The sequence below is a fragment of the Mobula birostris genome, chromosome 14 (assembly GCF_030028105.1).
Source record: "Mobula birostris isolate sMobBir1 chromosome 14, sMobBir1.hap1, whole genome shotgun sequence".
Classification (NCBI taxonomy): Eukaryota; Metazoa; Chordata; class Chondrichthyes; order Myliobatiformes; family Myliobatidae; genus Mobula; species Mobula birostris.
The window spans coordinates 46,943,479-46,971,199 of NC_092383.1; the positions used below are offsets into that span (position 1 = coordinate 46,943,479).

Consider the following 27,721-nt stretch of genomic DNA (forward strand, 5'->3'; position numbering starts at 1 on the left):
ATGTAACTCAGCTACTCGGTATAATTCATTTGGCACAAAAAAGAGAGGAGATGAGTATAGTAGTAGCCTTGGATGCAGAAAAAGCATTTGATAGATTGGAATGGGATTTTTTATTTGAAGTATTAGAAAAATATGGGTTAGGAACATCTTTTATAAACTGGATTAAAACTTTAAATACTAACCCTAATGCTAAAGTAGTGACAAATAGTCAAATTTCAACACCATTCCAGTTAAAAAGGTCAACTAGACAAGGTTGTCCATTATCACCTGCTTTATTTATATTGGCGATAGAACCATTAGCAGAACTAATTCAAATTGATTCAGGTATTAAGGGTTTTAGAGTTAATCAGGAGGAATATAAAATTAATCTCTTTGCTGATGATGTTTTGATTTACTTAACAAACCCACAGCATTCGTTATGTAAATTATCTTCTAGGTTGGATGAATATGGGAAAGTATCAGGGTATAAAATAAATTGGGATAAAAGTGAAATTTTACCTCTTACTAAAGGAGACTATGTCGATTAGCAACCCAATTTAGATGGCCGGTAAATGGCATAAAGTATTTAGGGATAAGACTTGATAATGATGTGAAGAATTTATATAAATTTAATTATTTACCACTATTGAAAAAAATTCAAGAAGATCTTGACAAATGGATGATACTACCAATAACATTAGTGGGTAGAGTCAATATTGGAAAAATGAATATATTTCCCAGATTACAGTATTTGTTTCAAACATTACCAATGAAATTGCCACAGAAATTTTTTCAAGAGTTAAATTAATGTGTGAGAAAATTTCTTTGGAAAGGTAAGATGTCAAGAATATCATTGGAAAAATTGACATGTAAATTTGAGTTAGGAGGGTTACAACTTCCAAACTTTAAGAATTATTATAAATCAAATCAACTTAGATTTATTACATCTCTCTTTGATGAACGAAAACCGGCATGGATTAGACTAGAATTAGATAAGATAGGAGAAAATACACCCGAAGATTTTATGTATAAATGGGAATCTAAATGGATATGGGAAAAGAAATAATCTCCTATATTAAAACATTTGATTGATCTGTGGAATAAGATAAACATTGATAATGAAATAAAGAAATCTTTAATAGCAAGGAGACCTTTGATCCAAAACAGATTTATTCCTTTTACAGTGGATAATCAACTTTTATATAATTGGTACCAAAAAGGGATTAGATCTATTGGAGACTGTTATGAACGAGGTATGTTGATGTCATTTAAACAACTAAAGACTAAATATAAAATATCAAATAACACTTTCTTTTGTTACCTTCAATTAAGGGCTTATTTAAAAGGCAGACTGGGTCAAACAATGTTTTTGCCAAGACCCAATGAAATTGAAATTTTAATTCAAAAAGGAAAAATTAAAAGATTTATTTCTTGTATGTATAATTTGATTCAAAAACACAATTAAACAAGGAATCCACAAGTCAAAACAAAAATGGGAAACGGATCTGAATATTAATATTGATGAAACAAATTGATCAAGACTGTGTCTTGACAGTATGACAAATGCAATAAATGTTTGACTTAGATTAGACCATAAGACAAAGGAGCAGAAGTAGGTCATTCGGCCCATCGAGTCGCTCCGCCATTTTATCATGAGCTGATCCATTTTCTCCTATTTAGTCCCACTCCCCTGCCTTCTCACCATAACCTTTGATGCCCTGGCTACTCAGATACTTATCAATCTCTGCCTTAAATACACCCAATGACTTGGCCTCCACTGCTGCCCGTGGCAACAAATTCCATAGATTCACCACCCTCTGACTAAAAAAATTTCTTCGCATTTCTGTTCTGAAAGGGCGCCCTTCAATCCTTAAGTCATGCCCTCTCGTACTAGACGACTCCATCATGGGAAACAACTTTGCCACATCCACTCTGTCCATGCCTTTTAACATTCAAAATGTTTCTGTGAAGTCTCCTCTCATTCTTCTAAACTCTAAGGAATACAGTCCAAGAGCGGACAAACGTTCCTCATATGTTAATCTTCTCATTCCCGGAATCATTCTAGTGAATCTTCTCTGTACCCTCTCCAACGTCAGCACATCCTTTCTTAAATAAGGAGACCAAAACTGCCCACAGTACTCCAAGTGAGGTCTCACCAGCGCCTTATAGAGCCTCAACATCACATCCCTGCTCCTATACTCTATTCCTCTAGAAATGAATGCCAACATTGCATTCGCCTTCTTCACTACTGACTCAACCTGGAGGTTAACTTTAAGGGTATCCTGTACGAGGACTCCCAAGTTCCGTTGCATCTCAGAACTTTGAATTCTTTCCCCATTTAAATAATAGTCTGCCCGTTTATTTTTTCTGCCAAAGTGCATAACCATACACTTTCCAACATTGTACTTCATTTGCCACTTCTCTGCCTATTCTTCCAATCTATCCAAGTCTCTCTGCAGACTCTCCATTTCCTCAGCACTACCAGCCCCTCCACCTATCTTTGTATTGTCAGCAAACTTAGCCACAAAGCCACCTATTCCATAATCTAAATCGTTGATGTACAATGTAAAAAGAAGCGGCCCCAACACTGATCCCTGCAGAACACCACTGGTAACCGGCAGCCAACCAGAGTAGGATCCCTTTATTCCCACTCTCTGTTTCCTGCCAATCAGCCAACGCTCTATCCACGTATGTAACTTTCCCGTAATTCCATGGGCTCTTATCTTGTTAAGTAGCCTCATGTGTGGCACCTTGTCAAAGGCGTTCTGAAAATCCAAATATACAACATCCACTGCATCTCCCTTGTCTAGCCTACTGGTAATTTCCTCAAGAAATTGTAATAGGTTTGTCAGGCAGGATTTTCCTTTAAGGAATCCATGCTGAGTTCTGCCTATCTTGTCATATTACTCCAGGTACTCTGTAACCTCATCCTTGACAATCGACTCCAACAACTTCCCAACCACGGATGTCAAGCTAACAGGTCTATAATTTCCTTTTTGCTTCCTTGCCCTTGCTTCCTTGTACTTGTATTAGTACAATATAATTTTTTACACCAATTATATATTACACCGCAAAAAATAAATAGATTAAATTCAAACTTATCTGATCAATGCTTTTGGTGTAATCAAGAAATTGGTACTTTCTTACATTCTACTTGGTCCTGTTCCAAAATTCAACCTTTTTGGATAAATTTAAGAGTTTTATTGGAACAAATTACTGGAACTCAACTTCCACATAACCCTATATTATTTCTGTTAGGTGATATTGAAGGGATAAAACCGAAACTTAAACTGAATAAATATCAGAAAGAATTTATAAAAATAGCATTGGCAGTAGCCGTGAAGGCTATAGCAGTTACTTGGAAATTGGATTCGTACTTAAGTATGAATCGTTGGAATAATGAAATTTCTAGTTGTATTCCACTCGAAAAAATTACTTATAATTTAAAAGATAAATAGGATACATTTTTGAATATTTGGCACCCTTATTTACAAAAGATAGGATGGCATATTTAGTTGCTCCGACGATAAAGATGTTGGTCCCTTGGGGAAAGTAATAAATAAATATACTAAATTTATTTTGAATCCCATGGAGCATGTGGAAACCTTCCAATATCCAGGCAGTTCTTCTTTCTTTTTCTTTTTTTTCAGGTAGGGGTGTAGATCAGGGGGAACGGTTAAGGGGAGGGGGGAGGGTAGATATTATCATTCTATGTAATCACTTTGAAAACTCAAAAATTGTATTAAAAAAAAGATATGCTGATGATATCGTACTAATAGCTGACTCAGAAACAAAACTTCAAGAACTACTCACTGTAGTGGCAGCAGAAAGTAATCACAGAGGCCTCTCAATCAACACCAAGAAGACAGAAAGCATGGTCATCTCCAGAAAGATAAACATCCCACAATGTGTGATCAAGATCGGAAATACAAACATCAAACAAGTCAACAAATTCAAATATCTTGGCAGCCTAATAACAAGTAATGGCAGGTGCGACACAGATATCACATACAGAATAGCAATGGCGAAAGAAGCTTTCCAAAAAATGAAGACCATATTAACAGAAAGATGAGCACGCACACTAAAAACAGAATACTGCAGTGCTACATTTATTCTATCCTGACTTATGGAAGTGAATGCTGGACCATTTCTCCAGCAATGGAAAAGAGACTAGAAGCAGCTGAATTATGGTTTTATCAGGAGAATGTTAAAAATACCATGGGCCACACACACATCAAATGAAGAAGTTCTCAGAAGAGCCCAAGCAGTTCGATCACTCATACCAAGAATAAGAGAAAGACAACTCAGATTCCTAGGACATATCACGTGGAAAGATGAACTAGAAAAACTTGTACTCTGTGGAAAGATTGAGGAGAGTAAACCTAGAGGATGACCTCGGCTTATGTACATCAAAAGCATAGCCAGGTGGCTACACATCAAGGAAATGGAAGTCATCCAAAAAATGAAATATAGATCTATATGGAAAACCCTGGTCACGGAAGTCCGCATCGGATATGGCAGGGATCCCCAACCTTTGTTGCACTGCGGATCGCTTTCATATTAACAATATTCTTGCGGACCGGCCAACCAGTGGAGGGCGGGGGGGGTGGTGGGGAATGGTTGCCAACGGACAAGAGTAGCAGTCAAATACATTGTGTTTACCCCGAATATAGGTGATAAGTGACTAATACACTCAATTTCCTTTCTAAAAGGGTTTATCTAACGAATTTAATATTAAACACACAGCGCATATTTTCCTCGCATGAATATAGCGATAAGTCAATTATCAGGGGAGGACAGGGGAGCTTGAAGTAAGTGTTGAATGAACTTCCAGTAGAAGTGGTAGAGGCAGGTTCGATATTATTTAAAAGAAAAATTGGATGGGTCTATGGACAGGAAAGGAATGGAGGGTTATGGGCTGAGTGCAGGTCGGTGGGACGAGGTGAGAGTAGCGTTCGGCACGGACTAGAAGGGCAGAAATGTCCTGTATCCATGCTGTAATTGTTATATGATTCTGTAAGTCACTTGTAAGTCAATAACATCATAACATTTTAAGTAACGTTTGGATATTAAGCACACAGCGCATATTTTCCTCGTATGAACATATAAAATCATTGCAACGCACCAACATCGCTGAATCAGTGGGAGCCCTGGGCTGAATACTTGTTTTCCTGCAACAAGACGGTCCTATTGAGGGGTGATGGGAGACAGTGATACTCGAATGGGTTCCTTATGTCCAGTCTATTCCGCAATTTAGTTTTTGTTGCATTCACTGCAGAGATATGTTGGAAATGGAAGCAACGTTTTCAGTGCTTCCATGTCTATCTCAGGATATTTAGCCTTGACTTTGATCCGGAGGAGATGTTATGTGAAACATACTTTTTAGCCCGCCGTCACTTGCAAGCTCGAGGAGTTGATCTCCTTCCCGCTCTGACATGGATGACGCATGCGTAATGAGCTCGCGTGCGTTTGAGCTCAACACAGTGCGTGACAGGGAATTAGGAAAGGTGCAGCTGAGTCATATCTGAGTGAGCTGACTCAGCTCACCAAATCATATCGTTTCCTCGCGGCCCGGTAGCGCATGCTTTGCGGCCCGGTACCGGTCTGTGGCCCGGTGGTTGGGGACCGCTGGGATATGGTACCTAGTCAGACAGCTTGTAGGAAGTTTGTATGCTCTCCCCATGACCGCATGGTTTCCTCCTACAGTCCAAATACATACCGGTTGGTTAATTGATCACTGTAAATTGTCCCACGATTAGGCTAAGATTAAATTGAGAGATTGATGAGGACCTATTCCACGCTGCATGTCAATAAATAAATCTCTTACCAGTCCAAATCCCAACCCCTACCTACTGTTATATTGACAATATTAACTGATATCTCTGTTCTAATGTGCAGTTTTGACCCAAATGGCAACTTGCACCTTTTATCTCTACAGATGATGTTTCACTCTGAATTCTTCCAGCATTCAATACTGCTCAGATTTTTTAAAATTCTGAAGCGTATGGGAATGATTAACAGTCATGCTCACTCTTTTAGACAATGTTGTTATTGAGAACATGTATGTCATAGCACTTGGCATTGAGTGTGCTTATCCAGTAATCGGAAGAGATGAAAGTGTACATAATCAAAAGTGTTCTTGCTGTGTTTAAAAAAAGCCTAATTTATAAAGGTCACAGACTTGAAATAATACAGAAAACATACTTGAATACGACATGAAAATCCTTAGTACTAAGACAAAATTTTCTCAAAGTAGGCATTTCTGAAAAGTCAGTAAGTCAGTCTAGGGAAACAGCCCTCGGCCCCGCCAAACTGGGTAATTAAGTTGGTGTGGATGCTGTGTGATGTACTCCACCCCGCCCAATAACAGACAATGCACCATATACGATTAAATGAATTGCAGCTTATAGATATTACTGGAAGTATATAATTAATAGAGATAAAATATAAAAGGAAAATAAAAGGCGCCACACTTATCAAAGTTCAATCTCTTCATGCACAAGCAGTTGGAGCTCTAGTAACGATCCTCTCTTCACCATTCGATCCCCTCTGACCACCTCAACCTGCCGCCTGGGACCAACCACGGTGGTCGACCAGACGCTCCACACGAGTCTGTCTCCGTCTCGTCTCCTCTCCTCGCCGAAGACCCTGGACCTCGGTTCCGACCCTGTTAACAGGTTCACGGCACCTTGTCTTTCCTCTCGCTCTCCGTCGTGCCTTCTGCCTAAAAACCCGCACATCACAATAACTTACAGACACACTAGAAAGAGTAACATCTATCCCAATTGGTTCGTTTGCTCTCTTATCAATAACTTAATCCAAACAAGCTGCTAGCAGGAGAACTTTCTCAGCAGTTAGCATAACAAAGAAGCCATTTTAATTAGCCTGCGCAGTAACATAAAAGAAGAAACCCCTACATACTGAAGTCCACAAGCCTGATTGTAGTCCTTGACAGTGATTTGAAAGGTGATAGGATTGGTGGCTGTTTCTTGTTTGAGTACCACGAGTGCCTGCTTAACGTCAGTCTCTTTTGGTGGAGTTTAAGCTGTGGGCAGGGTCACAGAGGAGAAGCCCTCGGATACCCACGTATCTGGTGTGAGCCATATCCATGAAGCAGAATGCAGCAATTGTGCTCAGTTTTGGCCTTCATAAAGTGAACGTTCGAAAAGCGGGGGACACCTGTATTTGAAAGAGGTAACTGAAGAGATCGTGCAGGCAGAAGTATCTCTAGATTCTGGAATGGTTCTGGAGGACTGGAGAAATGCAAATATCACTCCACTCTTGAAGAAGGGAGGGAGGAAGAAGACAGGAAATTATAGACCAGCTAGCCTGACTTCAGTTGGTTCGGAAGATGTTGGGGTACTTGGAGGCACATGATAAAATAGGCTAAATTTAGCATGACTTACTTGCCTAAAGAATCTGATAGAATTCTTTGAGGAAATATCAAGCAGAATAGACAAAGGAGATTTGGTGGATTTTGTATACTTGGATTACCAGAAGGCCTTTGACAAGTTGCCGCACATGAGGCTGTTTAACAAGGTAGGGTATTAGAGGAAGAATAGAAAACTGGTGACTGGCAGGAGCCAAAGAGAGGGAACAAAGGATACCTTTTCTGGTTGGCTGCCAGTGACTAGTGTGTGCTCTGCAGGGGCTGGTGTTGGGAGTGCTTCTTTTCACGTTGTATGTCAATGATTTAGATGATTGAATTGACTTTGTGAATGTTTCCGGATGATACGAAGATAGGTGTAGGAGCACGTATTGTTGAGGAAGCATGGAGTCTGCAGAAGAACATAAGAAATAGGAGCAGGAGTAGGCCATTTGGCCCGTCAAGCTTGCTCTTCCATTCAATAAGATCATGTCTGATCTGGCCAGGGACTCATTTCCACCTACCTGCCTTTTCCCCATAACCCTTAATTCCCCTACTATGCAAAAATCTATTGAACCTTGTCTTAAATATACAGTTGGCTTTCCTTATCCATGAGGGATTGGTTCCGAGACCCCTCGCAGATACCAAAAACAAGGATGCTGAAGTCCCTTATTCAACCTGTCTAAATGCGGTGGACCTTAGGACCCAGCGGAACCCCGGATCTTATTTAACCTGTCTCAGTGCGGTAGACATTAGGACCCGGCGGTGGAGCTCTGAATCCGCAGTGTTTCTGTTCACGAAAGTAATCACGGTCACGATTTAAAATAAAGTGGAAATAATAAAGCGATCAGAAAGAGGTGAAACGCCATCGGTCATTGGAAAACATTAGGCTACAGTCAGTCAACGATTGGAACAATTTTAAAGGGTAAAGTGAGAAAATCCCTGCCCTGATGAAAGCTACAATTATTACTAAGCAATGCAGTGGTTTAATTATGGGGTTTTGGGATTTTTGGTTTTTGATCCTTCACATCAACCCGGCAGGGATGGACAGCGTGCTCAGGAGCGGTCTGTCACTGGATCAAACTTTTACATTTACCAACGTTGTACTCCATCTGCCAGACCCTTGCCCATTCACTTATCTATATCTGTCTGTAGACTTTCTGTATCTTCTGCACAATTTGCTTTTCCACTCAATTTAGTATCATCAGTAAACTTAGATACACTACACTCAGTCCCCTCTTCCAGATCGTTAAGGTATATTGTGAACAGTTGCGGGCCTAGCACCAACCCCTGTGCCACACTGCTCACCACTGATTGTCAACTAGAGTAACACCCGGGTGTCCCAACTTTGTTTTCTATTAGCTAACCAATCCTCTATCCATGCTAATACATCACCCCCCCCCCCCAACTCTATGCATCCTTATCTTATGGACTTTTTTATGTGACACTTTATCGAATGTCTTCTGGAAATCCAAATAAACAATGTCCATCTGTTGTCCGCTATCAACTGCGTTCATTATATCCTCAAAGAACTCCAGTAAGTTTGTCAGACAGGGCCTGCCTTTGCTGAATCCATGCTGTGTATGCTTGATGGATCCATTTCTTCCAAGATTTCTCACTATTTCTTCTTTAGTGATAGCTTCAAGCATTTTCCCAACCGCAGATGTTAAACTAACTGGCCTATAGTTACACACATCAAAGTTGCTGGTGAACGCAGCAGGCCAGGCAGCATCTGTAGGAAGAGGTGCAGTCGACGTTTCGGGCCGAGACCCTTCGTCAGGACTAACTGAAGGAAGAGTGAGTAAGGGATTTGAAAGTTGGAAGGGGAGATCCAAAATGATAGGAGAAGACAGGAGGGGGAGGGATAGAGCCAAGAGCTGGACAGGTGATTGGCAAAAGGGGATACGAGAGGATCATGGGACAGGAGGTCCGGGAAGAAAGACAAGGGCGGCGGGGGACCCAGAGGATGGGCAAGAGGTATATTCAGAGGGACAAAGGGAGAAAAAGGAGAGTGAGAGAAAGAATGTGTGCATAAAAATAAGTAACAGATGGGGTACGAGGGGGAGGTGGGGCCTTAGCGGAAGTTAGAGAAGTCGATGTTCATACCATCAGGTTGGAGGCTACCCAGACGGAATATAAGGTGTTGCTCCTCCAACCTGAGTGTGGCTTCATCTTTACAGTAGAGGAGGCCATGGATAGACATATCAGAATGGGAATGGGATGTGGAATTAAAATGTGTGGCCACTGGGAGATCCTGCTTTCTCTGGCGGACAGAGCGTAGATGTTCAGCAAAGCGGTCTCCCAGTCTGCGTCGGGTCTCGCCAATATATAAAAGGCCACATCGGGAGCACCGGGCGCAGTATATCACCTCAGTCGACTCACAGATGAAGTGTTGCCTCACCTGGAAGGACTGTTTGGGGCCCTGAATGGTGGTAAGGGAGGAAGTGTAAGGGCATGTGTAGCACTTGTTCCGCTTACACGGATAAGTACCAGGAGGGAGATCAGTGGGGAGGGATGGGGGGGGGGACGAACGGACAAGGGAGTTGCGTAGGGAGCGATCCCTGCGGAGTGCAGAGAGAGGGGGGGAGGGAAAGATGTGCTTAGTGGTGGGATCCCGTTGGAGGTGGCGGAAGTTACGGAGAATAATATGTTGGACCCGGAGGCTGGTGGGGTGGTAGGTGAGGACCAGGGGAACCCTATTCCTAGTGGGGTGGCGGGAGGATGGAGTGAGAGCAGATGTACGTGAAATGGGGGAGATGCGTTTAAGAGCAGAGTTGATAGTGGAGGAAGGGAAGCCCCTTTCTTTAAAAAAGGAAGACATCTCCCTCGTCCTAGAATGAAAAGCCTCATCCTGAGAGCAGATGCGGCAGAGACGGAGGAATTGCGAGAAGGGGATGGCATTTTTGCAAGAGACAGGGTGAGAAGAGGAATAGTCCAGATAGCTGTTAGAGTCAGTAGGCTTATAGTAGACATCAGTGGATAAGCTGTCTCCAGAGACAGAGACAGAAAGATCTAGAAAGGGGAGGGAGGTGTCGGAAATGGACCAGGTAAACTTGAGGGCAGGGTGAAAGTTGGAGGCAAAGTTAATAAAGTCAACGAGTTCTGCATGTGTGCAGGAAGCAGCGCCAATGCAGTTGTTGATGTAGCGAAGGAAAAGTGGGGGACAGATACCAGAATAGGCACGGAACATAGATTGTTCCACAAACCCAACAAAAAGGCAGGCATAGCTAGGACCCATATGGGTGCCCATAGCTACACCTTTAGTTTGGAGGAAGTGGGAGGAGCCGAAGGAGAAATTATTAAGGGTAAGGACTAATTCCGCTAGACGGAGCAGAGTGGTGGTAGAGGGGAACTGATTAGGTCTGGAATCCAAAAAGAAGCGTAGAGCTTTTAGACCATCCTGATGGGGGATGGAAGTATATAAGGACTGGACATCCAACCTTCCTGATGGGGGATTTTGGCCTATAGTTACCTGCCTTTTGCCTACTTCCTTTTTTGAACAGTGGTGTGACATTCGCCCTCTTCCAATCAGTCGGGACCTGCTCAGAGTCATGAGAATTTTGGTAAATCATCGCCAGAGCCTCTACTATAATTTCTGCCATTTCTTACAGTACCTTGGGATGCATTCCATCAGAACCAAGGGACTCATCTATCTTCAGACTCCCAAGTTTGCTCAGCACTACTTCTTTAATCATAGATATTGTATCGAGGTCCTCACCTCCCATCACATCTAAAACATCTCTCTTTGGCATGTTAGATGTGTCCTCCACCACGAAACCATTGGTTCTGCCTTTTAATTTAGTCTCTAGTTGCTCATATTCCTTCAGCAGAACTTCTTTCCTCATCCTACCTATGTCTTTGGTACCCATATGGAACCACAACAACTGGATCTTTCCTCTCCCACTGCAAGTTCCTCTGCAGGTCAGGTAAGATGTCCCAAACCTGGGTACCAGGCAGGCAACATAGCTTTCGGGACACTCTATTTGCGACAGAGAACTGTGTCTATTCCCCTCACTAAACTATCCCCAATTACCACTACATTTCTCTTCTCTCTCTCTCCCCCCCCCCACCCCCATCTGGAATGGCTCTCTAAACTATGGTCCCACAGTTAGGTTGCTCATCTTTCCTACAGTCCCCACTCTCATCCACACAGAGAGCAAGAATCTCAGACCTGTTGGACAAGCTCAAGGACTGAGGCTGTCTCTTGGATCCCACTACCTGCTTCACTGGCAGTCTCTTGTCCCTGACCACAGACCAAATTTAAGGCAGCTAATCCAATGGGTGTGACTACCTCCTGAAACAGAGAATCCAGGTAACTCACCCCCTCCCTGATGTGCTGCAGTGTTTGAAGCTCAGATTCTGGGTCATCAGCTTTGAGCCTGAGTTCCTTGAGCAGCCATAACTTGCTGCAGATGTGGTCACCAGGAACCACATCATGCAGCTACAGCACATCACCTGATCCTGCATCATCCCTTTCTTTAATTAGATGTAATTTAGTGACTTTTATTCAACCACTACAAAAGCCTTACTTTCCTGTGGCTCCTCGTCAAAGCCTCAAATTCTCACTCCTAAAGTGGTCCCCTCCACACAACGGCCTCTCTGCTTTGACCCTGCTTTACTTTTATTTGCTCCTGATAATAAGTCACAAATCGATTGGTCCACCGCTAATGCGAGAGTCCGGCAAAATGCTCCTTTTCTAACCTTTTCTTCCCGTCCTGTGCGAAGCTCGCTCTCCCTTCGAATCAGTTGGTCTTCCGGAATTAGATAAATTGTGAGATGGGCAAAGGAGTGGCAGATGGAATACTCCATAGTGTAGGGAAGCATATGATCATGCACTTTGATAGAAGGAATAAATGAGCGGGGGGGATATCACTGAAACCTACTGAATATTGAAAGGCAAACACGAGGAATTCTGCAGATGCTGGAAATTCAAGCAACACACATCAAGTTGCTGGTGAACGCAGCAGGCCAGGCAGCATCTCTAGGAAGAGGTACAGTCAACGCTTCAGGCTGAGACCCTTCGTCAGGACTAACTGAATATTGAAAGCGCTAGATAGAGTGGATGTGGAGTAGGAGATTCTAGGACCAGAGGGCACACCTTCAGAATAGAGGGACGTCCATTTAGAACAGATGAGGAGAATTAAAGACTATTTTTTTAAGAGGGAGAAAATTCAAAAAATAGTGGTACAAGGGGACTTGGGAATCTGTGCAGGATTCCTAGATGTTAACTTGCAGGTTGAATTGAAGAATGCAAGTGAAATGTAGCATTCATTTACAAAGGACTAGAATATAAGAGCAAGGATGTATTGCTGAGGCTTTATAAGGAGTTGGTCAGACTGCACAGAGTATTCTGAGCTGTTTTGGGCCCCCTGTACAGGAAAAAAATGTGCTGTAATTGGAGAGGGTCCAGAGGAGGTTCACGAGAATGATTCTGAGAATGAAAGGGTTATTGCATGAGGAGCATTTGATGTCTCAGGTCCTGTACTAGCTGAAGGTTAGAAGAATGAGCAGAGATCTCATGGAAACGTATCAAATATTGGAAAGTCTAGATAGTGGATGTGGAGGGAATGTTTCTTATAGTGGGAAATTCTAAGACTGGAGGGTACAGCCTCAGAATAGCGGGATGATCATTTAGAACAGGAGTTGAGGAAATTCTTTAGCCAGAGGGTAGTGAATCTGAAAATTAATTGCCACAGATGGTTGTGAAGGCTAAGCCATTGCTTATATTTAAAGCGTAGATTGCTAGGTTCTTGATTAGTAAGGGTGTTGAAGGTTATGGGGAGAAGGCAGGAGAACAGAGTTGAGAGGGATAATAAATCAGCCATGATGGAATAGCTGAGCAGACTCGATGGGCTGAATGGCATAATTCTACTCCTATGTCTTAAGGTTTTCTGCATGTTATAAACTATCCACTCCAAGGTTCGACGAAACCAAATTTCCCTCGGGATTAATAAAGTATATCTATGACATGTGTGTTCAGAGGTTTTCTTCTACACACCACTGTTACACACCGCTGTTATAATGCGTGGTTCAGAATCAGGTGCAATATCACTGGTATATGTCGTGAAATTTACTATTTGTGGCGGCAATAAATTGCAATATACAATAAAAACTATAAATTACAATAAGGTAGGTGTGTGTGTGTGTATATGTATGTATGTGGTAGTGTTGATGCCTTTTTTGTAATTGCATCAATATTTTGGGCCCAGGATAGCTCTTCAAAGATCTTGGCACCCAGGAACATGAATCTGTTCACCTTTTCTACTGTTGAACCTTCTGAGGACTGGTGTGTGTTCCCTCAAATTTCTCTTCCTGACGTCCATAATCAATTCCCTTGGTCTTACTCACATATTGAGTGCAAGGTTGTTGCTGCGACGTCACTCAGGTAGTTGATCTATCTCACTCCTGTACGTCTCCTCGTCACCATCTGAAATTCTGCCAACAATAATTGTCATTGGAAAATTTATGGATGGCGTTTGAGCTTTGCCTGGCTACACAGTGGTGGGTGTAGAGAGAGTAGAGTAGTGGGCTGAACATGCATCCTTGTGGAGTGCCAGTGATGATTGTTAGCGAGGAGATGCTGTTTCCGATTGTGGTCTCCTGATGAGGAAGTCAAGAATCCAGTTCCAGAACCCAGATTTTGGAGCATTGTTGATATTACTCAGGTTATAATTGTGTTGAACACTGAGCTGTAATCAATAAGCAGTAGTTTGACTTGGGTATTGCTATTGTACAGGTGATCCATGGTTGAGCAGAGATTGAATCATGGCTGAAAGATGGTTGTAGTTGAAATAGAAACATAGAAAATAGGTGCAGGAGTAGGCCATTCGGCCCTTCGAGTCTGCACCACCATTTATTATGATCATGGCTGATCATCCAACTCAGAACCCCGCCCCAGCCTTCCTTCCATACCCCCTGACCCCCGTAGCCACAAGGGCCATATCTAATGTCCAAGGTCACATATTGTATTGAGGGGATAGGAAGGTAGATAGAGGGGGTGGCATGGGTCTGCTGGTAAAGAATGGTATCAAATCATTAGAAAGATGTGACATAAGATTGGAAGATGCTGAATCCTTGTGGGTTGAGTTAAACTGTAAGGGTAAAAGGACTCTGATGGCAGTTATATACAGGCTTCCAAACAGTAGTTGGAATATGAACTACAGATTACAAGAGGAAATAGAAAAGGCATGTCAAAAGGGCAATGTTATGATAATCATGGGAGATTTTAACATGCAAGTAGATTGGGAAAATCAGGTTGGTAATAGATCTCAAGAGAGACAACTTGTTGAATATCTATGAGGTGGCTCTTTAGAGTAGTTTGTCATTGAGACTTCTAGGGGATCAGCTGTACCAGATTGGGTGTTATGTAATGAGCCGGAGGCGATTAAAAGAACCCTTAGGAAGTAGTGATCACAATATGATTGAGTTCAACTTGAAATTTGACAGGGAGAAAGTAAAATCTGATGTAACAGTATTTTTTTTAGATTAGATTAGATTATGGGGACACTCCGTCCTTGTTTATTGTCATATAGAAATGCATGTATTAAAAAATGATACAATTTCAGTGGAATAAAGGAAATTGCAGTGGTATGAGAGAGGGGTTGGCCAAAGTAAATTGGAAGGAGATACTGGCAGGGCTCACAGCAGAGTAAAATGGTTTGAGTTTCTGAGAAAAATGAGGAAGGTGCAGGATAGATATTCTAAAACTGAAGAACTACTCAAATAGCAAAATAGTACAAGTGTGGCTGATGAGGGAAGTCAAAGTTAATATAAAATGAAAGAGGGGGCATAAGCAAAGCAAAAACTAGCAGGAGGATAGAGGGTTGGGAAGCTTTTAAAAACAGAGCAACTAAAAGAATCATTTGAGGGAAAGACGAAATATTAAAGCAAGCTAGCAGACAATATCAAGGTGGAGAGGAAAATCTTTTTCATGTATGTTAAAAGAGAGATGAGAGAACCGCTAGAAAATGAGGCCAGAGAAATAATAACAGGACAAGCAGATGGTAGATGAACTAAATGAGTATTTTGCATCAATCTCCACTGTTGAAGATACACGAGGGTTCTGAAAGAGGTCATGAGAGAGATTAGGGAAGCATTGGCAATGGTCTTTCATATATCATTGAACTCTGTCATAGTGCGTGAGAACTGAAAACTGCAAATGTTACTCTACTTTTTAAGAAAGGAGTAGGGCAGCAGAAAGGAAATTACAGACCAGTTATCCTGACCTCAGTGGTTGGGAAGATGTTGGAGTCATTTGTTAAGGATGAGGTTATGGAGTACTTCATGACACAGGACAAGTAGCATGGTTTCCTTAAATGAAAAAATTGCCTGATGAACCTGTTGGACTTTTTTGAGGAGACAAGTAGGATAGATAAAGGGGATGCTGTAAATGTTGTATTTTTTTTCCACGCATCGGTTTTGCCTTCATCTTCGACTATACTGTACATACATTATTTCTACCTTATATAGGCTGTGTATTTATCATATCATTCCTGCTTTCACTATATGTTAGTGTTATTTTTGGTTTTATGTGTTATTTGGTATGATTTGGTAGGTTATTTTTTGGGTCTGAGAACACTCAAAAATTTTTCCCATATAACTTAATGGTAATTGCTTCCTCACTTCACGCCATTTCGGCACAAAAGGTTTCATAGGAACGTTCTACCTTAGCAGGGGAAATATGGGACAAACCAATTTAGCCCAACCTACGGGATGTACCAGCAAATACGGGACAGTTGGCAACCCTATGTTCAAGTTCAACAGTGCGTGACAGGGAATGAGGAAAGGTGCAGCTGACTCATATTGTTTCCTTGCGGCCCGGTAGCATATGCTCTGCGGCCCGTTACCGGTCCGCAGCCTGGTGGTTGGGGACCGCTGATTTAGATGAAGGAGTAGATGGCTTTGTTGCCAAGTTTGCAGGTGATATGAAGATTGGTGAAGGGGCAGGTAGTGTTGAGGAAACAGGTAGGCTGAAGAAGGACTTGGACAGATTAGGAAAATAGGCAAGTGGTAAATGAAATACAATGTTGAAAAATGTATGGTCGTGCACTTAAGCAGTAGAATTAAATCTGCAGGCTACTTTCCAAATGGGGAGAAAATTCAAGAATCTGAGATGCACAGAGACTTGGGAGTCCTTGTGCCGAACACCCTAAAGGTTAGCTTGCAGGTTGAGTTGGTGGTGAGAAAGGCAAATGCAAGGTTAGCATTCATAGAAACAGAAAGCTGACAGCACAATATAGGCCCTTTGGCCCACAAAGTTGTGCCCAACATGTCTCTACTTTAGAAATTACTAGCCCTCTATTTTTCTAAGCTCCATGTACCTATCCAAAAGTATCTTAAAAGACCCTATCATATCCGCCTCCAGCACTGTTGCTGGCAGCCATGCACTCACCACTCTCTGAGTGAAAAATATACCATCAACATCTCCTCTGTACCTTAAACCTGTGTCCTCTTGTGGCAACCATTTCAGCCCTGGGAAAATGCCTCTGACTATCCATACAATCAGTCATCTTGTACACCTCTATCAGGTCACCTCTCATCCTCCATCGCTCCAAGGAGAAATGGCCGAACTCACTCAACCTATTCTCATAAGGCATAATCCAGGCAACATCCTTGTAAATCTCCTCTGCACCCTTTCTGTGGCTTCCACATCCTTCCTGGAGTGAGGCGACCAGAAATGAGCACAGTACTCCCAAGTGAGGTCTGACCAGGGTCCTATATAGTGCAACATTACCTCTCGGTTCCAAAATTCAATTCCACGATTAATGAAGGCCAATACACTGTACGCCTTCCTAACCACAGAGTCAACCTGCGCAGCTGCCTTGAGCTTCCTATGGCACTCAGAGGATCCCTTTGATCCTCCACTCTGCCAAGAGTCTTACCATTAATACTATATTCTGCCATCATATTTGACCTATCAAAATGAACCACTTCACACTTATCTGGGTTGAACTCCATCTGCCACTTCTCAGCCCAGTTTTTCATCCTATCAATGTCCTGCTGTAACCTCTGACAGCCCTCCACAGTATCCACAACACCTCCAACCTTTGTGTCACCAGCAAACTTACTAGCCTATCCCTCCACTTCCTCATCCAGGTCATTTATAAAAATCACAAAGCGTAAGGGTCCCAGAACAGATCCCTGAGGCACTCCACTGGTGTCCGACCTCCATGCAGAATATGACCCATCTACAACCACTCTTTGCCTTCTGTGGACAAGCCAGTTCTGGATCCACAAAGCAATGTTCCCTTGGATCCCATGCCTCTTTACTTTCTCAATAAGCCTTGCATGGGGTACCTTATCAAGTGCCTTGCTGAAATCCATATACACTATATCTACTGCTCTTCCTTCATCAATGTGTTTAGTCACATCCTCAAAAAATTCAATCAGGCTCGTTAGGCACGACCTGCCCTTGACAAAGCCATGCTGACTATTCCTAATCATATTATACCTCTCCAAATGTTCATAAATCCTGTCTCTCAGGATCTTCTCCATCAACTTACCAACCACTGAGGTAAGACTCAGGCTATGTCCACACTACGCCGCATAATTTTGAAAACCAAGCTTTTTCTCTTCGTTTTGACCCTCCCTCCACATTGAAATGGCATTTTCATCCCCCGAAAACGGAGCTTTTCTAAAACACTCTCCAGAGTGTGTAATTTGAAAACGATTGTTGCGTGTTTTATTGTGGATGGGGTAAATGGAGAGATTTTAAAATGCTGTCATGACAACACCACAAGAACAATGCTTTTTCTGCTTCTGCTTGGTACTGCGCAGATGGTGTGAACGGCGTGAGAGTTAAATTGTAAAGTGAGCTTTTTTGACTATTTAAAAACACTGTCATGACATGCCGGAACAGATGGCGGCAGTGCGGCATTTCATTGTTTTCTTGAACGCAACCCCCCCCCCCCGACACAACCTAACAATTTCAGAACAGACGGCAACGACTGAAGCCAGAAGAGTTAGAAATGTACTCAGCAAATACTTTGACCCATAGCTTACTGAATAAGTAAGTATACTCACTTTGCTCTGTTTTCTGTCCTTGCTTGTATGAAGGTGGATTACCTATTTATGCAAGTACTTCTCTGACAATAGATGTGTAACAACCAAATGTAACGTTGTATGGAAATACAAGATAACACTGATGCAGATGTGCTTTATACATTTAACAAGGTGCTTTATTAATGCAATAGAGTTTGTCAGTTTTTCAATGTTCATCGTCAGCTGGGTCATACTGTCTGTGAACTCCCTTTCAGTTGCCTCCATACGCTCCAGTATTATTTGTTTTTTAGTTTCAAGTCCTCCTGCGCAAGAGGCAACAGCTATTCCTTTAAAGTTTTTCTGGTCTGTAACTGGACAAACGTGCACCACGTATACCGTTTCCTCTTCGCTTGTTTTCTGTGTGTCCTGCGCATGCCCAGTAGGAGGAGATTCGTCCAAATATCCAAGCTAACGTGGACGGAGATATTTTGAAAAACGCTTGGTGTGGATGCCTGTCGTTTTTACTCGAAACCGGTGTTTTCAAAATCATCTGGCGTAGTGTGGATGTAGCCGCAGTGGTCTATAATTTCCTGGGCTATCTCTACTGCCTTTCTTGAATAAAGGAACAACATCTGCAACCCTCCAAACCTCCGGAACCTCTCCCGTCCCCGTTGATGGCTCAGCAATCCATTCTAGAATGCAAGAGGAAAAGGTAACCATTTTTGTAGTATCATCCAGTACTTTTTTCATCTCCCGAGCTTTTTATTTCAGCACTTCTCTGTGAAGAAAAGCAGTGTGTTGTGACACCATAAGGATTTCCTTACTTTCACGAGAAACAAAATCTCTCATGGAGCCAACCATTGATGGAGCACCATCAATCAGTACAGATGCCAGCGCAGTTCCTCCAAAACAGAACTTTTTGTTTCCGTACATGAAGACAGAACATTAAATATATCTTGGCCTTTGCTTGTATCGGGTAGCTCTTTGCAACAGAAAAAGTTTCTTTGAATTTCACCATCATTTACAAATTTTACAAATGCTACAACTTGACATTCATTGGTGAAATCTGTTGACTCATCAACCTGGACAGAGAAGGTGTTGTTTTTCAGTTTATCACACAAAACCTGTTCAGCATCATGTAACATGACATCACTCATTTGACTTATCATACTGTATGAAGGTGGCTGTCTTAGAAACCATAGAAACTACAGCACAGAAACAGGCCTTTTGGCCCTTCTTGGCTGTGCCGAACCATTTTCTGCCTAATCCCACTGACCTGCACACGGACCATATCCCTCTATACACCTCCTATCCATGTATCTGTCCAATTTATTCTTAAATGTTAAAAAAGAACCCGCATTTACACCTCATCTGGTAGCTTATTCCATACTCCCACCACTGTCTGTGAGAAGAAGCCCCCCACAATGTTCCCTTTAAATCTTTCCCCCCTCACCCTTAACCCATGTCCTCTGGTTTTTTTTCTCCCCTTGCCTCAGTGGAAAAAGCCTGCTTGCATTCACTCTATCTATACCCATCATAATTTTATATACCTCTATCAAATCTCCCCTCATTCGTCTACGCTCCAGGGAATAAAGTCCTAACCTATTCAACCTTTCTCTGTAACTGAGTTTCTCAAGTCCCGGCAACATCCTTGTAAACCTTCTCTGCACTCTTTCAACTTTATTTATATCCTTCCTGTAATTTGGTGACCAAAACTGAACACAATACTCCGGATTCGGCCTCACCAATGCCTTATACAACCTCATCATAACATTCCAGCTCTTATACTCAATACTTTGATTAATAAAGGCCAATGTACCAAAAGCTCTCTTTAAGACCCTATCTACTTGTGACGCCACTTTTAGGGAATTTTGTATCTGTATTCCCAGATCCCTCTGTTCTACTGCACTCCTCAGTGCCTTACCATTAACCCTGTATGTTCTACCTTGGTTTGTCCTTCCAACGTGCAATACCTCACACTTGTCTATATTAAACTCCACTTGCCATTTTTCAGCCCATTTTTCCAGCTGGTCCAAGTCCCTCTGCAGGCTCTGAAAACCTTCCTCACTGTCTACTACACCTCCAATCTTTGTAACATCAGCAAATTTGCTGATCCAATTTGCCACATTATCATCCAGATCATTGATATAGATGACAAATAACAATGGACCCAGTGCTGATCCCTGTGGCACACCACTAGTCACAGGCCTCCACTCAGAGAAGCAATTCTCTACCACCACTCTTTGGCTTCTTCCATTGAGCCAATGTCTAATCCAGTTTACCACCTCTCCATGTATACCTAGCGACTGAATTTTCCTAACTAACCTCCGATGCGGGACCTTGTCAAAGGCCTTACTGAAATCCATGTAGACAATATCCACTGCCTTCCCTTCATCCACTTTCCTGGTAACCTCCTCAAAAAACTCCAATAGATTGGTCAAACATGACCTACCACACACAAAGCCATGTTGACTCTCCCTAATAAGTCCCTGTCTATCCAAATGCTTGTAGATTCTGTCTCTTAGTACTCCCTCCAATAACTTACCTACTACCGATGTTAAACTCACCGGCCTATAATTTCCCGGATTACTTTTCGATCCTTTTTTAAACAACGGAACAACATGAGCCACTCTCCAATCCTCCGGCACCTCACCGGTAGACAGCGACATTTTAAATATTTCTGCCAGGGCCCCCGCAATTTCAACACTAGTCTCCTTCAAGGTCCGAGGGAACACTCTGTCAGGTCCCAGGGATTTATCCACTTTAATTTTCCTCAAGACAGCAAGTACCTCCTCCTTTTCAATCTGTACAGTTTCCATGATCTCACTACTTGATTCCCTCAATTTCATAGACTTCATGCCAGTTTCTCGCCTAAACAAAAACATGCAAGAGCAAAAACATGCAAGAGCCCATTCTCGAGCTGCAATATGTGGATGGCTGTGCTCTACTCTTGCACACAGGACATGCTACAGGCTGCAGTTACTTAGTTTGCCAAGGCTGCAAAAACTTTTGGATAAATGGTCAGTCTGAAAAAAACAATGATCCTCCATTGGAAGCCCCCTTATGGTGCTTACAACTTACCTCGGATCACCTGGACGACCACCTTGTCACTGCAGTTGAGCAGTTCACCTAACTGGACAGCATCATCTGCAACAATGCTACGGTAGTAAGTGATGTTGGTAATCATCAGTGCGAGTTGTGCCTCCAGAAACTTGTGTGGAAGAACCACCACCTCAAAAATTTAGGTGTATAGGGCTTTCATTGTCACAACACTGCTTTATTGCTTCGAAGCCTAGGTCTTGTACTGCTAACAGATCTGGTTGCTCAAGCGCTTACACAGGGCTGTCTCTGCTCCATTATGGGTATCGGCTGGCAGAATCATGTCTTCCAACAACGAGGTCCTGGAGGAGGCTCAATCTCCAAGCATTGTAGCTACTTTGCTGCTCAGGCAGCTCCACTGATGAGGCCATGTGACTCGTATGGACATCTCTGCACAGTACTCTGTGGAGAATTCCCTCAGTCCCAGGGAGATCGTGGTGTCCCGCGCAAGAGATACAATGACCAATTTAAGCAGCAGTTCTCTCAGGCAAATATCAGGGTCATTGAGTGGCAGCAGCTGGCTTGTGACATGGCACAACCAAGAATTTTGAGGAATCCAGAAGAACGACTGCTGAAGAGACGTGGAGATACAAGAACAATACTACTACCCAAGCGCCTGCATCCCAGCTGTTCCTGTGCCCCTACTCCTCCAGATTTTGCAGATCCAGAATTGGCCTCTGCAGTCATTAATGATCGCCTGATCTTCTTCCCTCCTGATCTTTGCAAGCGAAGAACCAGCCATCATCATCATTGAGGGTGAAATCTTTTCAGTTTCTCATACTGCATCTATTCTCAGCCTTATAACCATGATAATTTTACATGCTGGCATTATTAGGTTGTCACCAACTATGTTACTTTTTGCCTTTACTGGGTAATAACTTCTACTACTAAATAACTTGCTTCCTGAATCTTTTTAATGACTGTGACTTTATTAACAAAACCTTTACTCTGTTTTGAGATTCCAATAGCCATTTAAAATAATCAGCACTTTTATGTGTCATTTGGCCTAATTTGTAGTTAGGTTTGTTCAATTTTGCAGGAGCCATTGCTGTATTTGTAAGATGTTTGCCACAGATTAGGCAAAGGTATAGGGCAACTTGGATCACCATTCCATGTAAAATGTATTGATAAGTAGTTTTCGTTGTAAAGGTGGACGTTTTTGTGACTGTTGTTGCACTTCTGCAGTGAAATGTTTCAGAAGACAACCATTTTGAAATTCAAAAATCACCACATTGGACCTTCAGGCATGTCTGTAAAACACAGGAGTCAATAAAATATAAAAATGGACGAGTCCATGCAATGGTCAGAAAAAGTACTTCACGCTCCTCATCAGCCTACTGCCACCCTCATTTATTCCTTCTATCAAAGTGCATGATCATATGCTTCCCTACACTATGGAGGATTCCATTTGCCACTCCTTTGCCAATCTCTCAATCTGTCTAATTCTAGCAGACCAATGGATTGACCAATTATCAACTGCATCCCCTATCTCGCGTCAAAAACAGAGAATGGACTCAACCAAATAAACATGGTCCAACTGCACACCGCTGTGCTGGGCTGAGAGAACTCTAATGAGATTGCTAACGGGCTGCTTGGCCATTCCCCACCACTGTGAGCACTAGTATCGCGCATTGCGTGAAGTTCAAGAATCGATTTTTTTCAGATCATCATCTCTTGTGGAACCTGGTCTAGAATATAAGAGCTGGGATGTGATGCTGAGGCTTTATAAGGTACTGTTGCGGCCTCACCTTGAGTATTGTGAACAGTTTTGGGCTCCTCATATAAGAAAAGATGTTCGGCATTGGACAGGGTCCAGAGGCGGTTCACAAGGATGATTCCGGGAATGATAGGGTTATCACTTGCAGAACGTTTGATGGCTCTGGGCCTGTACGCGCTGGAATTTAGAAGGATGGGGGGGGGGATCTCATTGAAACCTTTCAAATTTTAAAAGGGCTAGACAGAGTAGAAAGGATGTTTTCCATGGTGGGCGAGTCTAGGACAAGTGTGCACAGCCTCAGGGAAGAGGGGCGTCTATTTAAAACAGAGATGCGAATACATTTCTTTAGTCAGAGGGTGGTGAATTTGTGGAATTTGTTACCACAGGCAGCAATGGAGGCCAGATATCAAAGGTTATGGGGAGAAAGCCAGGGAGTGGGGCCGAGGAGGGAAAAAAAAGGATCAGACTCGATGGTCTTATGGCAATTTGCAGCATGTCCTGATTCTTTCTTAGGCAAGTGTTGATTCTGGCCATGACCTTCCTCTCAATGATGTTAGTGCAAATGGGCGTTATGAGTGGAACTGGTTATCTGAGCTCTTGTCGTCTTCCTGTCAGTTTGCCCCAATCTGGCCATTATCCTTTAAGGTGTCTCATTAACAAGGCATTTTCCCCATAGAACTGCTGCTCACTGGATGAATTTTGTTTTTATGCTTTTTTCAGTAAACTCTAGAGACTTGTGCATGAAAATCCTAGGAGATTAGCAGTTTCTGACGTACTCTAATCAACCTGTCTGCCACCAACAGTCATTCCTTAATCAAAGTCACTTAGATCACATTCTTTCCGCTATGATGTTTGGTCTGAACAATAACTAAATAATTATGGTGACAGGTCCGAAGTGTATTCCCCACTGACATATCACCCACTTGCAGAGCTTCATTTTTGAAAGGGAGGTCAAAAGCCATTTCTTAAGAGGAGCAACATTCAGCTGCTGAATGATGTGATTTATTTGCATTTGGAAGGACAATGGCTGGCAAAGAATAGTCAGCATGGCTTTTTGTGTGGGAAATTAATTAAGTCTCATGATGTTTTTTTTGAAGAGGTGACCACAAGAGGTGACAAGGGAAGGGCAGTAGTCTTTATTGACAAGCCTTTGCCAAGGTCATGCAGGGTAGGTTGGTGTGAAAGGTTAGAACATGTGAGCAGCCCAATTGGATACAGAATTGGCGGTGGTAGAGGCAGAGGATTCTCAGAAAACATTCCTGGATGCATTTAAGAAATTCTGTTCCATCTAATACCTTAACAGTATGGCATGTAACAGTCAACGTCAGGGGAGTTAGGGAGGTTGAAATCAGCTACAGGGACAACTCTGTCATGGTTACATCTATCTATGATTTATCTACATATTGCTCCTCTAATTCCTTCTGACTATGGGTGGAGGACCAACAGCATAATCTCATCATATCAATGTGATCGCATTTACTTCTACATATTTCACTCTAAAATTCTACATATGTAGCCACACTGGGCAGTCCCCCAGGAATATCCTCTCGAAGTGCTGATGTGATGTTCTTTGTAATCACAAATGTAACTCTTGCACCACCCCCCGCTCCTCTCTTACCTCTATCTTTATCACAGCTGTAGCTTCTATATCTTGGGCCATTAAGCTGCATTCCTGCCCATTGCTCAATAACTTTGATTCTATAATCACCAGATATCCCTTTACCTCCTGAAAGTCTCTTGTAATCAACCTATAATAGCTATAATATTATCCCCCGTGCCAATCCATGACCCAAGTTCGTCTGGCTTACCTGTCAAGTTTCTTGCTTTAAAATAAATGCATTTAAGTTATCAGACCAACTTTATAGAAACCATAGAAAAACTACAGCACAGAAACAGGCCTTTTGGCCCTTCTTGGCTGTGTCGAACCATTTTCTGCCTAGTCCCACTGACCTGCACACGGACCATATCCCTCCATACACCTCCCATCCATGTATCTGTCCAATATATTCTTAAATGTTAAAAAAGAACCCACATTTACCACCTCGTCTGGCAGCTCACTCATTCTCCCTGCCTTGCCTGGCCTGCTACCTGACTTGCTCATTTTTTACCTCAATATTTTTTCATCTGTTACTTTGGGTATCAGCTCCATCCAGACTGGTTTAAATCTCTTGAGTAGCTTTAGTAAATCTCTCCACCAAGCTATTGATTTTTCCCCTTCCAGTTCAGGTCCCTTGTGTACAGGATGCCTCTGCACTGGAAGAAATTCTGGTGGACCAAGAACCTGAATCCCCCCCTCCTGCAACTGTTCCTCAGCCATGCACTTATCTGTCATTTCCTCCTATTACTACTTGTGTGTGCAAGAGGATATTACAACCCTAGAGGTCCTATTTCTTTTATTTTTCCTTAACTCCCTGTATACACTCTGAAGGACCTCATCTCTTTTTCCATCTATGTAATTGTGTAAAATGATCTCTAACTGCTTGCCCTCCTTCTTGAGAAGGTTCTGTACTTACTCAGAGACATTCTTGATCTTGGGAAGGAGATGTAGTGGGTGTAATATCTCCTAACACTGTACCTCTCCTTCTCTCGCATCAGAGCCTGTTGTGCCACAAACTTGGCAGCTGAAGTTGCTCTCCTCTTAAAGGCCATCTCCTGCTCTCACCCAGCTACCCTATAGCATCCACTTGTTATTGAAAGGAATGGCTAAGTGGAAGTCCTGTACTCCATCTGCCATTTCTGCCTTTCCAGTGTGGTGACCTGTTGTCTGAACCTTTTGATTAACCACCTCACTAAAGCTCCTGTCTGTAAAGCATCACAAATACACCTCAGTGAGTCCAATTTTAGCTCCATCCGTGTTGTGTGGTTAGTAAGAACTGCCTTGACTTGCCATCTCTTAACCACTAAGGTAACAATGCTCTGTCACTTCAACACTTATACTTCAAACACAGCATTTTAAAATCACACTTGCTCCAAAATGGCCACTCTGCTGGAGTTTAGGTGTTTTAAGTGGCTCCTTTCACTTCTTAATCCACTTGCTAGGCTTGTTTGCCATGAGAAGTTTCATTCAGAAGTTTTTGCAGGGAATCTACCCCAGGTAACTGCATAACTAGCAGTTTCTTTATATCTAGAAAATTCCAGGTCAGTGTGCATTAATATTAATAGGGTAATACAGCACAGAATCAGTTCCCTCAGCCCAACTGATCCATGGCTTCCAAGATGTCCAACAAAGCTAGTTTAGTGTCCCAGGATTTGGATTAAATGCCTCTAAGCCTTTCTTATAATAAACCTTTCTTATCAATGAATTACTTAAAAACATTTGTTTCATTTTTTGTATGAAATTGTTTCTTCCAGAGGACATCAAATCTGGGAACAGAAAGAAGATTGGAATGATCATGGAGCAAACAACAGTCCAACAGATATTTGTTATTCTGCAGAAAATCTAGTTCATAATGGGCAGAGCAGGGTAAGTTGTGTACCAACAGTAACATTTATTTCAGTGTATTTAGAAATTTTGGATCTGGGTAAGAATAATATGTGTTTTAATCTTCCTTTTTTTTGTAATTTATTTTTTTATTGAATTTCATCATCAGACAAACATTTCCATAAGATGTATTTCAGATACTGTATAGGTATATCATATAATCATATTTGTCACAAATCTCCACATAATATTTATCTGAGGTATACACTTATAGAAAGGAGAGGAAAGAAAGAACAATCGAAAGAAGAAAACTATGTACAGAGTAGGGAGTGATCTTTTTTTTAACAACATATTCATTGACATGTGAGAATAAAATCAGGCCTATGAGGTGTTATGTAGTTAAACTATTTTTTCCAGTATGAATAAAATTGTTCCAACTTATGATTAACAGATGCTGTTATCTTCTCCATTTTGTAAATGTCCATTGTAATTTCCATCCATACATCTAAAGTTGGGCTCTCCTGTGATAACCTTTTCCTGGTAAGGCTCTTTTTACCAGCCACCAGCAGTACATTCATTAAATATTTATCTCTTTTCAACCATTCTTGAGGTATATACCCAAAATATATGGTCTTACTGTTGAAGGGAATTTCACATTTAAAGATGTCTTGTAGGGCATTATGTATCCACTCCAATAGTCTTTGATAACAGGGCATTCCCAGAAAATATGATAATGGTTTGCAGTTTGATTTCCACAATTTCTCCAGCAAGCAGGGGGTACTATCATAATGGGATTTCTGAGAGGGTGTAATAAAATATCTTATCAAGTTTTTCCACCCGAACTCCCTCTATTTCTGTGAACTGGTACACTTCCATTGATACCTCCATATTATTGTCCCGTCTTCCTCAGATATTATTATCCCTCCTTCCTTCTCCATTTTGTTTTAATGTATGAAGTTGAATGTGTTTTAAGATTTGAGAAACCCTTATACACACTTGGATTTATTCTACTACCGTTGTCTGAATTATATGCTTTTCTAAATAGCTCTTATCAGACATATACATGTACATAACCATCCTATTAACATACTGTCGCATCTGTAAATACCAGTAAAACCAGTAAAAGTCTTGTTTTTCTAATAAGTGTTTCTCTTTGAGC

At 42.0% G+C, this 27,721-nt stretch overlaps 1 protein-coding gene across 3 annotated transcripts in view; it reads left to right on the top strand.

Annotated features, from left to right (window-relative positions):
- Positions 1-27,721, top strand: part of cep152 (centrosomal protein 152) — a 289,528-nt gene that overhangs the window by 59,202 nt on the left and 202,605 nt on the right. For all 3 annotated transcript variants that reach the window (XM_072278504.1, XM_072278506.1, XM_072278505.1), the window contains exon 4: positions 26,493-26,604. In XM_072278504.1, the coding sequence (XP_072134605.1) occupies positions 26,493-26,604 (112 nt within the window). The remainder of the gene's footprint in view (positions 1-26,492; positions 26,605-27,721) is intronic.